At 29.5% G+C, this 18,579-nt stretch overlaps 1 protein-coding gene across 1 annotated transcript in view; it reads right to left on the minus strand.

The window, feature by feature from the left end:
- LOC129960238 (protocadherin-like wing polarity protein stan) overlaps positions 1-18,579 on the minus strand; it is a 170,080-nt gene that overhangs the window by 57,978 nt on the left and 93,523 nt on the right. Inside the window, exons 6-10 of the mRNA XM_056073501.1 lie at positions 9,237-9,459; positions 8,950-9,154; positions 3,331-3,440; positions 2,287-2,451; positions 1,372-1,526 (exon numbers count right to left, since the gene is read on the minus strand). Coding sequence (XP_055929476.1) covers positions 1,372-1,526; positions 2,287-2,451; positions 3,331-3,440; positions 8,950-9,154; positions 9,237-9,459 — 858 coding nt within the window. The remainder of the gene's footprint in view (positions 1-1,371; positions 1,527-2,286; positions 2,452-3,330; positions 3,441-8,949; positions 9,155-9,236; positions 9,460-18,579) is intronic.

Raw genomic sequence — 18,579 nt, forward strand, 5'->3', positions numbered from 1 at the left:
TATGAATGCCTGGACAAGCGAAAAAATTTAATAACAGTGTTAGCATTGAAAACCCTGTTAATTAACACATTTTCAAATTCAAATGCGAGTTGAACTTTTTTTTTTTGACGAGGCGAGATCGCTCAATGCAAAGTCATCGGTCAAAGAATAAATTTCGCTTAAGTGGATAAATTAATCACAAAAAGAAATAACAAAAGTAATAGCAAAATGTATTGCTTAAATTTCTCTATTCTTTTGATCTTTTAGTTTTAATTTGCAGATAGTTTGATAATCAAAAACGTTTTCGGAGATGAATTCACTTCATTTTTTTTTTTTTTTTTTTTTTTGTATCTTATTGTCCAACATTGCATACCAAACATCCAACCCCCAATGCTTAGATGTTATTATTGTCTGAAATCTCCATAAGGTTGTTCGATATCCTGAATGCCATATAATATGGGCATCTTATGCTAATAGGGTAGAGCGTCCACGAATTGCGCGGAATGCTATGTAATAATCCCACGATACCTCCGCGATATTGTATTGCATTCAGAACATCGAATAATATCTTGAGGATATCACAATATATTTGCACCAATACGGTCACAGTCTACATTTCCGAAAATCTATTAATTATATTCAAGATCAGATTTAATTAACTACATGTACACGCTTGTAGAATTTTTCTTGTAATATAGTGGCTACTTACTTCGGAGTAATTTAATCATAAAGCGGAATGCTAGTCTTAATATAAGATATAAATGAATGATCAAATCGTCACAGGTATGGCACGTCACTATCCCGTTCCTAGGGTGATGCGAACAATACAAGTATTAGCACCGCCCGCAGAACGAGTTTTCATGCATTGAATATACAATTCCCTTTAACATTCGTCGGTTTTAATTCATGGAAACGACTTTATAAAATCTATAAGCCAGCAGAAAACCGTCTACCGTCTAGTGTAAAAGGATTAATTCACTTCTGTTTGTTTCTACCCCCACCCCTCCAAAGTTCAAAGCAGAAAAATGGTAGAAGAAACCAGCAAGTGCGAATGAGAAACCGCCTTGGGGAGGGGGGGGGTAACCAATATGTCCATCAACCAATCACAGCACCAATTATAGTGCTTCTTGGTAACGAGAACGTGCATACTTATTGTTTGCCGACTTTTCATCCTCATATTTGAGATCCCACGAAGTAATTTCTCTAGTATAACAGTGCGCAGCTTACTTAATTAAATTAATATTAATAAATTTTCTGTTCATTTATTAGAATCTTATAGGTAATATACTCTGCAGAAGTTTAAAACATATAAACAAAGAATTAAAAAAATGCAATACATAAAATAAGAGACAAATAGATCAAAATTTAGCCGACAAATCGAAAACTTCTTACCTTCGCTGCAGTCTTTTGCAATGAATCCCGTTGGACAAGAACAATAAAACGAACCCCAACCTTCAAAACACGTTCCGCCATTTTTACAAGGTGAAGAATGGCAGAAACCAATCTTCTGAGGACATCCAATGGCGGTACCGTTGTTTGCCACATAACTAACACATTAAAAAAAAAGGAATTAAAAACTTAAAGAAAAAACAAAAGGTTCTCGTCTAAAACAGGGCTTCTTAGATTATTTTTTAATTCATCTTTTTTTTAGAAGAGAAAAATTAGCCTCATCTCCTTTTTGGCCGAAAAATTTGGTAGCGACACGAAAAGGAGAACATTAACAAAGAGCATAACATTAGTCGATGATATATATAAAGTAAACCGGTTGTGTAAAATTTTATTATTAATTTTCAATTTTGAAGTTATATGAAAAGTTTTTAACGAAGACTACAGCAGAAGCGTTACCTCCTCTCAATGTTCAACTTTACACCAAGATAAAATCTCCGACATCAGATTTAAAGTGGTTCCAAACCTTCACTGACAACAAAATTGTGAAATATTAAATGAATAGTCTAAAGATGTATGGCAAAGGACTTATCAACGGTCGAGTAACCAACAAGATAATATCTTTGCTATAAAGTTACCTTTTTTAAAGCCATATGTAAAGAAAGAAGCTAAAAGGTATCATTTATCCTTACTCCACGATTGGATTGAGTACTGAAGTTAGTATCATCGAATCCTATTCATTTTATTAAATATTTTAAATCCCTAGAATTTTTTTTTAATTATTGAGTTTATAAATACGAAAGAATTTTTAAAAAGTAATAAGAAAATCCTCTGTATCCCAAATTTTGTATGAGACTTTCAATTTCAGAAGCCCTGTGTTAAAATATTAGTTCTTACGAGAATCGAAAGGAGAAATCTTACCTATTAAGATCAACAAGCTGGTTATCTACATACAAATCCATTATACAACCTACAAAATATTTGTTTAAGACTTGGAAATCACTTTGAAGAGCAGGCAATCCACCAATTTGTAGGGGACCAGTCAGATCTAAGAATCGGTAGCAGCTTTGTATGAAATCTGAGCATCTAAAATGAGCAAAGAGCTCTGTCAAAAACTATTGATGTCAGATATCCTTCGGTTACTTAGAAAACTATAGACTAAATAGTTAATAAATTTTAGATTTAGATTTGAATTCTAATTTTTTAGCGATTAAAATGCCATTTGAAAAAACAAACAAACAAAACACAGCTCATATTTATAACTTTTAAGAAATATCTACATACTTGAGAGCGGTAGATATTGGATAAATATCTACATATCGGCTGAGATTACCAATATAATGCTATATTTCAATAGAAGAATAAAAGCATCTAAGTGGAAAACACCGCATATATTTAGTACTTATAATAAATAGCTACATACCTCAGCTTAAACTATCAACGCATCGCTATGTCTCAAGAAGAAGAAAATATACACAACGAAAAAAATAATAACCATCTCAGCTCTCTCATTGATTCAGAAGCCAATGGGATAAAAGATAGTGGATGTAATGGTCAAAATTAAACAGAGAATCATAACTATTCATATGTCAAGCATCATAATGTTATAAGTGTTTGGTTAAATCGTAAATAACGTCATGATTGAATTTATATTTACCTACACCATTTCTAAAGACTTTTTATTATAAATTAAGAAAATGTGTTCATTTATAGTTGCATTTTTTGTCTTTTAACTAAAACAAAATAAATGTCATAATTCAGTCGATGCAAACATAGTGGATATGTAACCCCACATCTCCAAATTGCCCTCATATAATTATGTGGTACGACCAAGCATAGCTGAATTTTGCTAAGTTTGTCTAAGAACTACTAGAAAAAAATTTCAACTTTTAAAAGCACTCTAAAAATTGCAATCTAAGGATTATGATCACCGTTTATAATTTACAATCATAACAGATCACTTACCGTTTTTCTAACCTTCTCGTTGTAACGTTGGCACAAAGATAGTTCTTGAGATGCTTCCCATACTTAAGAGACAGGCCGACATCACAGTCATCTACACTCAATGTAGCACTCTGAAAACGAATGGAATGGAAAATAAACTTTGGGAAGAAAAATATACAGGGTGTTTATGAGTGAATATCAAAATTTTGTAGATCTATTAAAGGAAAACAGCCTAGTTGTTCATCGAAAATCAAAAATGACAGTTGGAAGTTTGAAATCGACACTGTTCAATGTGAGCCCCTCCAGAAATGCGAAGGATATTGAAACAGTACGATAACTCCTCTCACAATTATTTCTACATGCCTGGTGTGAAAGTTTGAAAAGATGCAGATATGCGTGTATGGCGATACTTGATTTTTGTTGTTGTTGTTGTTGTTGGGGTTACATCAAGCAGGAGTTATTCACTGCAACCAACTAACGTTGACAAACTTAAGACATGCATATAAAAAGATTTCAAAGCGTCATATCAGAAATGCTGAAAAAGTGTGGGATGAGTTATCGTATCACCTTGATATAGTTCGTATTATTGGAGGGATTTAGAATGAAATGTGTTGTTTTTAACTTTTAGCTGGTATTTGTAATTTTTAACGAACAATAAGGTTGTAGTTTGTTTTATTTTTCTTTTAATAGCCCTGCAAAGTTGGGATAATCATTTATAAACACCCTGTATTTACATTTGAATTTAAACAGCATTTATTTCTCCTATCTATCACATTATTATTATTATTTAATTCTGATTCTATATTCGAAGTTTTTATGATATTACGATTTGGAGAAATTTCTGATAGCCCCTATTTCCTTTAATTTTTTTTTCTTTTTTCCGTTTAGCTAAGTTAAACGTTCAAGTAGAAAAATTAACATATTTTAAATTTCTTCGCAAGTTTAATTATGCAACTTTTAAATTTTACCTTTAATTGAAAATTATTAAAAGTACTTAAAACATATTTTATTAATTCATTATTTAGAAGTATTCGCAATGTTTCATATTTACAAGCCTGCTTCATTGGATGAAATCCAATAAGGTAATAAAAATATTGCAAAATTTTCTTGCTCTCATCATTCCGTGGACAAATAATCATAATTTATTCATTCAGCCTAATTTCTTGAAATGTTTTTTTCTACTTCGCTAAGTCAAGCATGCAAGTAGAAAAATTAACATATTTTAAATTTCTCCTCAAGTTTAATTCTGCAACTTTGAAAATTTTACCTTTAATTGAAAATTATTAAAAGTACTTAAAACATATTTTATTAATTCATTATTTAGAAGTATTCGCAATGTTTCATATCTACAAGCCTGCTTCATTGGATGAAATCCAATAAGGTAATAAAAATATTGCAAAATTTTCTTGCTCTCATCATTCCGTGGACAAATAATCATAATTTATTCATTCAGCCTAATTTCTTGAAATGTTTTTTTCTACTTCGCTAAGTCAAGCATGCAAGTAGAAAAATTAATATATTTTGAACTTCTTAGCAAGCTTAATTACGTCATGTTTAATTTCACCTCTAGATGAATATTATTGAAACTATTTAAAACATATTTTATTAATTCATTATTTAGAAGTATTCGCAATGTTTCATATCTACAAGCCTGCTTCATTGGATGAAATCCAATAAGGTAATAAAAATATTGCAAAATTTTCTTGCTCTCATCATTCCGTGGACAAATAATCATAATTTATTCATTCAGCCTAATTTCTTGAAATGTTTTTTTCTACTTCGCTAAGTCAAGCATGCAAGTAGAAAAATTAATATATTTTGAACTTCTTAGCAAGCTTAATTACGTCATGTTTAATTTCACCTCTAGATGAATATTATTGAAACTATTTAAAACATACTTTATTAATTCATTATTTAAAAGTATTCGCAATGTTTCATATCTACAAGCCTGCTTCAATTTATGAATTCCAATAAGATATTAAAAATATCGCAATATTTTCTCACTCTCATCGTTCTACGGAAAAGTAATCATAACGTATTCATTTAGCCTCCAGTATGTTTACCCTCCTACTCTTTTCTAGGGGGGGGGATACAGTTTCTTAGAAAGTATTGATACTTTGAATTAATCGTCCATTGCAAAATTCTAAGGAGAGATGTTTGTATTTTATCGATTTTATCAATGTAATATTTTTTCTCTGCACTCTTCGAGAAATAATGAATTATGAAAAAATCAGCAATTTCAAAAGTAGACGATCATATTGAGAAATTATAGAAATAGCATATTCCGACAATAAATTAACAAGCATCAAAGATAATTGGTAAATATCAGCTATTGGAACTTCTACTTGCTCCATCGGGTTCATGAACGTCATAATTGTCATTATCCCTGTTTCCTTGTATCAACAGTTTAGTTGTTTAAAGTATAGAATGGCTGAGAAATGTAAATCAAATGAAGATGGTAATGGGTTCGGTTATCTTCTTAACTAGCACTATCCGAAATCTGATGAAAAGAATATGCTTTAGCGATGATTGCCGCTACAAGCTTCGGCCAATTAAAATAAAATTGAGGGGTAGTTTTCCCTCAAAAAGGATTATCAACTTTCACATATTGCAGTTAAATAAGTCTCAAAAATCACTCGGAACATCGGAATGTTCACGGATTTTGGCCAAAATAGGTAATAGCAAACCACCAAAATCATATTTGCCTATATTTATATTAGTGTCCCAAAAGAATCTTTGTCATCGCGCTATGAATGGACTTCTCTGGCTCTGCTTGTCCAAACATGCAGGCTTGACTATTAGCCGTCTATGTCGTCGGTTTAAGTCGTACCAAAGCTCTACTACATCCCAAAAAAGGTTTTTTGTCCATTTGGTGGGATTAGAAAGGATTAATTTTCTACGAGCTCCTTCCTCAAGGTGAAGTAGTAAATTCTACTAAATACTGTCATTATCTGTATCAGTTGAAAGCTGCCATAGCAAAAAAAGTTATGGCAGCTGAATTAATGAACCACAGAGGCGTTGTTTCTCATCATGACAACGCGAGACCACATACTGCATTTCCTAAGAGAGAGGCTCTTACAGTTTGATTGGGATGTTTCACCGCATCCTGCATACTCTCCAGATCTCGCTTCATCTGATTATTACTTCATTCTGTCCTTAAAAAACGATCTCCTCGATAAGCGCTTTAAATCCATCAGCTAAATAAAAACGCACCTCGGGGATTATTTCTTGCCCAAAACACAAAAATTTTGGAAAAAAGGCATAATGAGGTTTCCTGAGAGATGGAAGAAGGTAATTGAACAAAAGTGTTCTTATATAACAAAATAAATAATATCTTAAACAGTAAATATTGTGTATTCATTTCATATTAGAAATAGGAAACAAACTTACGGGACACCCTAATATTTAATGCATTTCCCTAGGAGGATAAAAAGAACATGCACAAAGTAACCATAATATATTTTATATGTGTACATTCAACTTTAAAAAACCGTTGCTATAATTCACTATCAATTTCGATTACGATTTTCCAACTCCGCACCTCTCTGTCTATCCTAATAATGAATAAAGTTTCAATACATTTTATCCAGACGTGTGGGTTTAATAATTGGTTCACTGTTCCCTCTATATCACTGCTCCCGCTAGGAGAATATGCGGACGCGCCTCGTTGCTCTCTTAATTGAAAATTCCCCATCACCCTTCTATTTTATTTATGTGCACACAAACGAACTGTATCGTCTCGAGGGATCTTTTGAATTTAATTAAATCAACCGAAAGGAGCGATAACCATACATACCGAATTGCCATCAAATCTTTCCACAATTTGATTAAGAATAACTGCTCCAGGTCAAAAAAAAATGGAGCATTTAGTAAAACAAAAAATGAACTATGCTGAAAAGCGTAGATTCGACGAGTAGGGCATCTATTCGAAAATATCAGCAGATGATAAAAGAAAATTTCGTACATCATAAATTTAATTAAATTTGTTTTTGAAACATACCTTTAATAATTCCATAAAAAATGGATTTTTTTATTTTAATTTTTTTTAGTCATTAATTTAAAATGCATTATTATAAATATGGAATCCAGGTATTCAATTTTTTTTAACAATTTTAGCGCCACATTTACGAAATCAAAATATATTTAAATTGATAGGTTATTAATAATTAAATTCGGGAAATATTAAAATTATGTGTTTTTCTATGCGAATTCATAAAAGTACAAAATTTCATGAGTTAGGAAAAAATCATTCTAAAGACTAAGTGACAATTTTCTTTTAGGAGGTGTGCGAATTTTATAGATTAAAGAAAGCTATTTTAATTTGCTACGGAACTCCTATTTCCTCCTACCGACAAATAAATTTTGGTTTCTCGCCATATTACTGCAAAATATATAAAAGCTATAAGCGAATCTTGCGAGGTAAAAAGAGATAACGAAATTAAGGACAAACCAGGATCAAAATTCAATCAATCAATTGAATTTTGATCCTGGTTTGAATCAATTAATTAAATTCCTGATCCTTATCAATTAATCGATTCATTCATAGAACAAATACTTAACAAGAAAAGTGGACATATTGTTAAAATGATATTGATAGTTTATTCTAATACAAAGCTCAAAACAACTTGCTTAACTAATTCCTTAACATTTTCACTAACTAATTATTCTATGACTGCTATAGAATAGCACGTCATGATAATGAAGAAATCTTGTGATCCATGAATAAATTCTAGGAACAATTATATATCCCCATCTGAGACTCTCATTTAGAACCAAGTCTCTAATTCTAGTATCAAAATTATTTTATATGCATTTCATTGTATTAATACCATTTACGTCATTGAGATAAACTAAATTTCATATTTTTTTGTCCTGTTCTTCCTTTTATATTAATTTTATTTATTTATTTCATCATTTAAGGTTTCGCAATTTTTAAAATTTACCCATAGGTAAATTTTCAATTCTTTAATAGGGTATTTTAATAATGTATTTTTTAATTAGGTTGTTTCATATTTTAAATTCTCGTGCATATATTCCATGTCTTTTCAATAAACATTTGAATATAAATATGTTTTCTTAAAGCTTAATTTGTCATGTTTTGCATTATTAGATGCTCGGATAGGGATTATATTGTTTTAATTAATTATTTTCGAATTAGATATTTTTTTAATGAGCACATTTTTCAAATATTATCTTTATTTGGGTTTTAGCACGATTATATCTTTGAAGTTTGATAATATGCTATCACTTAAAATTTTTTATAAACATATTTTAATTTTTATCGAAATAAATGTATTGCTTATAACGAAAAGTTTTTAGTTATGCTAATGTTTTAAATCCACTTCTAGATTACAAATGTTTAAGCAAGATTTTTTTTTTTTTAAGAACTTACTCCTCGATTCAAGTATGTGATTTCAGCCTTATACCACTGACCATCGCTTACTCCTCCCATCACAAAATGAACACTAAACACACGTGACCGCCCAGTGAGAAAAAGAATACCAAATGTGCATTGATGATTTCTAACGATATAAAATCGCGCTCATCGTTATATCGACCGTCGTAGAGAATATTGTTTTAATTACTTTCGAATTAAACAATTTTTGATGGGGAAATTTTTCCTAGTAGTAAAGAACTTACTCGATTGAAATATGTGATTTCAGCCTTATGCCACTGACCATCGCTTACTCCTCCCGTCACAAAAGTGGGTACTTGAGAGACGTGACCACCCAATGAAAAAAAGAACACCAACTGTGCATTGATAATTTCTAATGATATAAAATCGTGCTCATCGTTGTATCGACCATTGTAGAGAAGAAGAGCATGCCTTTCTTGGGTGGCGAACCTGTTTAAAAAAATAGAATTTGAGAATTAGCTTTAGAAGAAATAAAAATGGAGTTATCAAGATGTTTTTTATTGAAACATACTTCATGGAAATCGATAATCTGTGCCTTTGCCTCAGAGCAGGAAAAGTTAAATAAGTTCCTCTCTCAAAACTTCGAGCTCGAAGTTCGCACATAATAGAGCTCCAAGCTTCCGATGAGCAGTTCTTGCAGCTGATAGCAGAATTAGTAGAAACACATTGGGACCTACTATGACAAAGTCCTGGATGGCAACTGCTATTAAAAAGATCCACTTCGCATTTTTGACCTGAAAATGATTTCAAAATATAAACTCATATTTAATTACAATGATTGAAGGAATTCGGGGCGAATTCTGAGCTGCTTAAAAACAAATAACATATAAATATGTTATTTGAAAACTTAGTTACGTAATTTAACTAAGAAAAAATTCCAGCTCCCAGAAGTCCATAATACCAGTTTAGTTTACTTGTATGAACACTAGGTTTAACATGATTTGGCATATACCTATTTCTACCAAAGAGTCAATTGGACCCTTTTCGGTATTTAATTAGAAAAAATATAAATTGACCTATCTATTACGAAGTTAAAGTAGAAATCTTTTTTTATATTTCCAATATATTTATTAAGGTGGGGTGTGATGAAAAGACAGTTCCTCTGTGTTTATTTACTAAAAAAAGTGTTTATTTTCTAATCTATGTCTTCAAGACCATCTTTTCATCTACCATCATCTTCTACCCAAAACAGTGACTCTCATGTCGGCTTACTTACAACCTATAATAGCTTCTATTTGACTGACTTTCGATTTCGCCGTCTTGCTTATTATATACACACATTTTACTAACACGTACTTATTTCTATATTTATACCTATATCTCTGTGCTTCCCTATCAAGTCGTTACATATTTAAATATAAATGTATGTATTCTTAACAATTATTTATTCGAATGGTCAAAATGATCCTTCGGTAAAAGTAGGTATACTATATACCTTCTTCCGAAACTAAAAAAAGAAAAAATATAAGATTTGCAATTATATGTCTTATAAATGTAAGTAAAAAATTAATTAAAACATTCTCATAAAATGCGGCAATAATTTTCTTGAAGAAAATTAACGAAAAGTTTTCACAGAGGGGCCAAAATGACCCTATGGTAACCTAGTGTTAACGTCCCATTTTAAAGGAATACTAGGGCTATTTTGGGACGGACTTCGTAATTTGAGCCGCGGTCAGATGATGAGGACAACACGTAAGCTGGTATCCCCTCTTCAAACTTCCACACCACACCAGCAGGAGGGCATTTGTCCCCGAAGGATTTGGTGTGCAACAGGCCCGCTTACAAGACGGTTATTTGGTGGAATCAGGCCTCGAACGTAAGATCCTCCGGTTCTCTAGCCGTGGCCTTGCCACCGAGGCCCCTCCTTAATGCCAGAAAATCTCTTTTATAATATTTAGTTGCAGTTATTTTATGGGGAACGTTCGTGTAAAATAATTAAAACTTATGAAACTGGAACTAAAAACAACTGGTTAAATCAATGAAATTCAATATTATTTTCCAGATATTTATTTCAGCCGCGATCGAATGTTCCTTATATTATTATATTTGAAAGAGGTTTTATACTTTTTTCAAACAGACGGCAACATAAATATCTAAAAAGATTTTTATAGACTTTTTTCTTCTTAGCTCATTCTAAGCATAAAACTCCCCTGATTGGAAGTTCCATTTCTTCAGGAAAAAAGAAAATAACTGTTAATCATTTTCGGTTTTTCTTTTTCTGAGAAGAAATGATTCGCTTCTTTCTCCCCGAGGAAAGATTATTTGTAACAGATGAAAGTTACCCTCAATCAATAACTCCATAACAATGACGCCGTTAAGCGACGGACTAGAGCACTAGTCTCAGTGCTACAAGTTTGATTTGGTGCGAAAAATAGCACTTTTTCAGCATCAGTTTTAAATTGTTATGATTGTAAAAACTGAAGTAAAGTTGGCAGTCATATTTACTATACGCAATCTTGGGTCATTACAATGGCGGTAAAGAAAAGGCAATAGTTTTGTTTAGCAAAACCCTAAAGTGTAAGATTTCAATTGAAAAGTATCTGAGAATCATTATTAAATCACAGTTAAATAACAGCTAAATTCCATTAAGTTTATTATGTACAATTAAAAAGAATATTACTTTATTTATAACAAATCAGTTGCTTCCCACTCTAGTGTCTTATATACCCTACAGCTTAATTTTCATAATGGCATTACTAAGCAAATTGATATCATATTTGTAAAAGACATAATATATCATAATCAAATAGACTGAATTTCATAAAACAAACTAAAGCATTAATAAATGACATTAAAAAAAGAAACTAATAAGTTCACTAAGTTTTTTTTTTTTTTTTTTTTTTTTTTTTAGGTTTTTTATTTTAAATTCGTTTATTTTCAATGATCTTCATTTCGAAATATAAGATTTTGATACTTTTCTTATGTTTCTAAATTTCAAAATTAAGACATTTTCAGAGGTTTTCTTTAAACATTTCAGATTTGATTTATTAGATCTAAAGCATATTTAAAACTTCACGAGGAAACGAAATTGTAGCTGCGATCAGATAACGAAATTAATAGAATTCTAAAATTAGAATCTGAGAAAGTATTTTCGCTCGATATTCTAGCATTCTTTTTCATAACTTCTTTTTGAAATATTGCGCACAAAATTTAATATGAATTTGCTATTTTATTTATTCAAACCACATACCGAATATAATTTATATTGCTTGCTATGTCTCTTTTAGCAAATTTCGAATTCACACCGACACGAATATCTTTAAAATCCGTGTTTATCCGTTTTTATTTTTAAAATTAAAATCAAACATTTTGTCTTATTTTTTTTATTAAAAAGATTTTCTAAATTCAGGATCGTGAAAAATATTTAGCATTAAACTGATTTTTTTTTTGAAAAATTCTAAAATATGCACTATTACATTAAAAATTTTGTGAAGATTTACATTTTGGATTTTCATTTGTAAATCATATTTTGAGCTTTGTTTAGTAATCATCTTTTCGATTATTTATTACTAGTCATCAAACAAAAAATTCTGGCAGATTATGAAACAAAGCATGATATACATGGAACTCATGACAGCAAAGCATGATATAAATGAAACAAAACGTTGATATTGTAAACTAATATTGGTAACTTATAATACTTACATAAATATTTATAAACATGAAATATATATAAAAAAAATTAAAATTACAATAGATTCATCCAATAAGTAAATTACGTTGATTTCGCGTTAATCAATTTTAACTTAATTATTGAATTTATTTGATTTTTGCTATGTTGGAAGCAGTAAATGCTACAAAAAACCCTCCCCCCCCAAACAAAAAATTTGAAAAATGAGAAAAAAATAAGCAATGGGGTATGAAATTGCATTATTGTTTTTAACTAAATTTTGATGCGAAAAAAAATAGTAAGATATTAAATGCCTTGTAGCTAATTTATTTGGCTTTTATATTGAACAGTTGAAAAAGTGCTTAAGAGAACGACTTTCTAAAAATATAAGATTTAATTAAGATGATATACGATTTTTATTAAGTATAAATTTAATTTAAATCTAATAACTGTGCAATACTTGGTTAACTGTAGAAGTGATTAGAGTTGAACTTTTTTGGTGCAAGAGTCAATACGGTGCATACAATGCTCTAAACTATATCATGATAAAAGCATAATATGTAAATTGAGTCAGAATAAAAGCATAATATTGTAAATACACAAAAATTGATGCAATCTTTTTTTGTTCAAATTGAACTAAGTTTGGGTAAGAAAATAATATAATTAGTAAAATGATATAATAGTTATAAATACATACTTCCTCTCATTATAACACAAAATTGAAGAACAAATTAAGTGTTATGGATGTTGTTACTCTGATATTAAGTAAAATTATGAAATTCATAACTAAATTTATTTAGAATTAAAAAAAAATAGTCAAAGTAATCATCTAAAAATATCTTCTAAATAGTTCAGGGATTCTTATCAATGTTGTCATAAGTAAATTCTTATGAAAATAAAAAATTACCTTAAGGTTATATAAAAAAGAGCAATCCAAGCTATAAAATCCTTACTGCCTTTCAGTTGTTTTAGAATAAAATTTTAACTAAAAAAGTTATCTGAGATATAATGATCTCTTTCCTCAAGAAGATAAACAATAAAATAAATATGGCTAAAATTTCTATAGTGGAAACTACTGTTGCAAATGATATTTAGAAATATTTAAAAAAAATTGTTAAAATTGAGAGGGTGACTGGGGAATCAATTATATGCATTGAAAATTTTTTTTTTTTTTTTTTTTTTTTTTTTTTACGAAATTAAAAGAATTTACCTATGGCAATAACGATTTCTGAAATTACCACTGCATCCACATAAATTTCACTTTATATTTTATTAATTAAGTTACTTTAAGAGTTTTCGAAAAAATTGATCCGGGGTCCACATTTCCAACCTCTAAATTATATTGGTGCCAAATTTAGTAGCACTAAGTCAATCGGTTTGGCATGTAAAGTGCAAATGGACAAGCATATATATTTTTGTTTTTGGTATTAGAAGAGCTAATTGAACACCGACATAAAATATGGATGACTCTTTCGTCTAAAAGGCGTCATAAAGACGTATCATAAATATTTTCAAAAAAATCTTTTGTATTTTAAGTTGTATTTTAATAAATTTGAGAAATTTTCCCATGAAGGTTTTGATACATTAATACTTTAACCAATTCAAAAGGGCTTACATAAGAAATGTGAACAATTATTTGTAAATAGTGTAAAAGTTTTAACATATTAGAAAGAAAAGGGAAAAAACAAATATATATTAATTACCTCGTCAAGGTCAGAATGAAGGTATCTTTAGAGACCATTTCAGATAATCAGATATAACGTACATTTCGACTTGCCAGTCACTGCGTTTTAAAGTATAATTGCAAATGCTATTATTTTAACTATATTTTTATTAATAGTAATTGCTGTGTTTATTTTTATACTTAGTTTAATTAATCTGATAGGGTAATTAAGGTGCAATGATCGGTTTATACATAACGTTTAACATAATTATTTAGATTTTATTATTCTATCCATTATTTTATACATTTATTATTCTGTCCATTATTTTATACATTTATTATTCTATCCATTATTTTATACATTTATTATTCTGTCCATTATTTTATACATTTAATATTCTATCCATTATTTTATACATTTATTATTCTATCCATTATTTTATACATTTATTATTCTATCCATTATTTTATACATTTATTATTCTATCTATACCCGGCGTAATGTTTAGTGGCTTGTGAAATGTAAAGATTGCATTTAAGAATAAAGAGGATGGGGGCGCTATTTTAACATTTGCCCTGGGCTCCATTTTATATCGGTACGCCTAGGCATAGGATTTAAGTATGAATGTGATATTGCATATAGCATTTATTTCTCCATTAAAATCCTATGGATTTCATCATGGTAATATATGTTAGATTTATTTTCAGGTGAGATTATCAAGATAAAATAAGAAAAAGAAATACAAGCCTTGGATTAATTCTAAATAGAAAGGTTACAAAATGGTCCCTGAATTTTGAAATCCAATACTTTTCTCCGCTATTTTTCACATTGGAAATAGGAAAATAATTTAAAGAAAACTCGATCTTAGTGAAAAATTTCATAAATCAGAACTCACTTTCTCGTATCGCTGCACAGCGGCAAAAACAAAGTACTACGCCACGAATATTTATGCCTGGCAGAGTTTAAGCATTATTTTTATCGTCACGATGATCGATAAGTTCCCTCCTATAAGTGTAATATCTGCTATTAGAGAAAAGTTCATATCGCAAATTTTGCAGCGAATTTTTCAGTAATCGATTGCAGCAATCGCTCATGCGATCATTTATTTCAATTACTTGATTTTTTTCTTTTAGCAGTCTGAAGCAAGTTAAGGAACTAAATATTTTAGCTCGCATTTATAAAGATTGTTTATGTATATATATTCCGTCTAGAAAGATGAAATCGCTTTGTGAATCGGCCGCATATCACTGAATGGGAAAATCAATAAAAAATAAGAATGTTGATTTGCATTTATGGCGTAATTATTAGTTTCAAGTTTAAGAAATATACAAGAAAAATTGGATTTCGATATTTCTATGAATGTTTACGATTGTCTTCTTCAGTCCGAAAAAACTTCCTTTTAATTTTGGCTTTATGTCTGTCGCTATGTTATCTATCCTTTATTATTGTTCTAAATAGTTTTTTTTTCATCTAATTATTTTTCTTCTTTTTCATGTTTAATTTAAAAATTCATTATAAATATGAAATTTTATGAATTATTTTATTTAATATTTTTTTATGATGTCAATTTTTTTCTCAAGTTTACTACCAAGTGAAGTCACGTTAGCAGAATCAAAATTTAATTAAATTAAGATTAACTGAATAGTAGAAAATGCTAGTCAAATGAAATTTGCTTTGTGGTTTCAATATCAGCGTTTTATATCTGTATCAAAGCTTGGATAAAATTCCTCAAACAGAATCATATCATGCTCTGTTCATTTATGTGCACGAAAATATGATAAGTTCAAAAATGCAAAGAGTTAGATGAAAGGTATTTAACATGTGCCTTCCATCAACACATTTTGAAATATGTGTCATAGACCAACTGAGTCAACTGATTGTATTATTGTATTTCCCGTGTGTTCAACACGTGTTAATTCTAAAATATAACAAACTAAATAAATGCAATTAGGTAGATGATTTTTATATCTAAATCATAAATCAATATCGAATTTCGGAACCAACTCATCAACAAGAATATTTTATTTCGGTAAAAGGAAAAAATCCAAAATACAAACTTGAATCTCTTCAGAATACTAAGAACAATACATTTTTATTTATGTACTAAAAAGTAGATTTTTTTTTTTATTTTAATTGTTTTCTACTTTTCAGAATTAAGCTGGTATTCCATTATGGTCATTGTCATGGAATCCAGTGATTCGATTTTTTTTAATCAAATTCACTACCAGGTGATGATACCTGAATAGAACAAAAACTTGATTAAGTTAATCCAGAACTGATAATTAAGTTCTGAAAATTAAACAGAAAATTGAATAGTGTATTTTTATCGATGACAGACATGTATGAAATTCTAAACCCTCGCACATCAGGAAAAGAATGGAAACTCCATTACGATGTCCCATCTTTACAAACATGAAAAATTCGATTTTAAAAATGTGCACAGTAAATATCAAGAATATCAAAAATGAATTTTTTTAATAACATTTTATTTCGAAGCTGAAAATCTTATATTTACAAATTATTATGTAAAAAAAAACGTGAATATAATGTGTTATATAAATATCTGATCTATACAACATAGATCAGATCTATATATGTGATCTACAGATCTATATATATGATATCTACAGATCTTATTTATATATAGATAGATGTGTCGATATTGATAAAATCTGTTATTTATTCAATATCTACATATGAAAGGAATTATAATGCAAACTAACACATTTCTTATTCTTTTAAAAGAAAAAACTTATACGCCTCAGTAATCTAATTCGAGTGGCGGAAAAACAGAGCCGGATTTCCCATAAGGGCAACTAGGCCATGGTCAAGATCGTACAATCTGAAGGAGTATATATGCATTTGAAGAAACGTCAAATATTTACATCGTTTTCAGAATTATTTTTGAAAGACGGCTTGAAAAATAAATTTTAAAAAGAGTGTTTTTTAAATTTATATCTATATACATTAGATAAAGAGAGCAATCTATTTATGTCGTCCATCTCTGCAACATTCACAGTCAAAAAAGCATTTGATGTTTCTCAACAAATATTATATTAAATAAAAATTACAGATGTGATTTAATAAAATGATTTCAAGGGATTCATTAAGTTCATATTGCTGTATTTCTACGTATTAATTGCTGTAGGCATGTAAAATATATTATTACTTTCTTATGCAATTTAGTTTACTTTAAGCTCGAAAACTGTAAACAGAGAAACTGACAAGAAAATATGTAAATCCGAAGCAGAAGAAAAACAATGGTAACTTGTGATTGTTAAAGCAAACAAGTGATTTCTTCTTTTAAAAAAAAATCAGAAAATTCAGGAACATCAATTCAGGAAATTGGAGCCTTACAAATCATGAGACAAAAACAAACCATTAGGAATAAGACAGATTGAAGCAATGTAACATTGTATTGTAATCACATAATCAAAACGATATGAAAAACACAGAAAGAAAAAAAAAATCTCCAAGCAAAAATGATGGTGCATCAGCAGCTAAGATGGTCTAAAACTAAAAAAAGTCAATGTGAAGATATATCTTGGAAAGCAAAAAGAAATTCGAACAAAAAAGAAACTGATTCTAAATTTGATTTATGTTTTACGAGTGTGGATGACTCCCATCTAAAAGATAGGTAATTTAAAAGAGAAGTTTCGATAAGAAGCACGGAAAGAATACACGAAACAGACATCTTTGTTTTTCAGAAATATGGTAGGGCTGCAGTAAAGAAATGTGAAGTCAAAAAAGATTTGAGGAAAAAATATCATTCTTCCTTAATAGAAGCTATGTAAACATTAACTTTCGAGGCTGACAAAAGTAGCAAAAACTGTCTGAATATTTTTTCTTCTCAAATTTAAACTATTCTGGATAATATCACACAACGTATCTTCAGTAGAAGCCAGAAAGACCATAAAACAAACCATACAAGATCGAAAGGCTATAAGAGATGCACGAATATTTTTTCTTATTTCTCTGTCAAAGTACGTAAGCCTCTAGGAGAGAATTTATAAGAAGTGGGCATTAATTTTAAGGGTTTTTTTTAAGACTTTAATTTGAAAAAATGGTTACAGCTTAATTATTCTTCATCTCTAGATATACATTTCTCTATCTTTTTCTAATAAGTGGATTCTACATTGCAAAAATGAAGCATCGTTAGAGGTTGTCTTCGAATCGACCTTTATTTTTGTTGTTGTTATTTTCATAAAAATGAAAGCGTTGCTCAGAGGAGTCATCAATCATCAATTGAAGAAAAAGTGGTAATCAGAAGGAGAAATATCTGGAGAATACGGTGGTTATGATATGGTAGGATGTTTATAGTGCAATCCTCGACTTATTTGCATTAATTGTTGTTCGTCGCGTTGCAAAGAAAAGTTTTTTTTTTTTTATTCAGAATTCAGGCAGCTCATCAACGCCTTTGATGATGTTTCTACTGGTTCATACTGAGATTATTTTTATTATTTTTCAGCTTTGGATTATCATAGCTTATCCATTTTTCATCATCCGTCTTGATATGATGCTAAAAAATTTTTATTAGGTGTATTTAAAAAAATATTTAATTTGACTTGGTCTTCATGGAG

Source organism: Argiope bruennichi, chromosome X2 (assembly GCF_947563725.1).
Source record: "Argiope bruennichi chromosome X2, qqArgBrue1.1, whole genome shotgun sequence".
In the NCBI taxonomy this organism is placed as follows: Eukaryota; Metazoa; Arthropoda; class Arachnida; order Araneae; family Araneidae; genus Argiope; species Argiope bruennichi.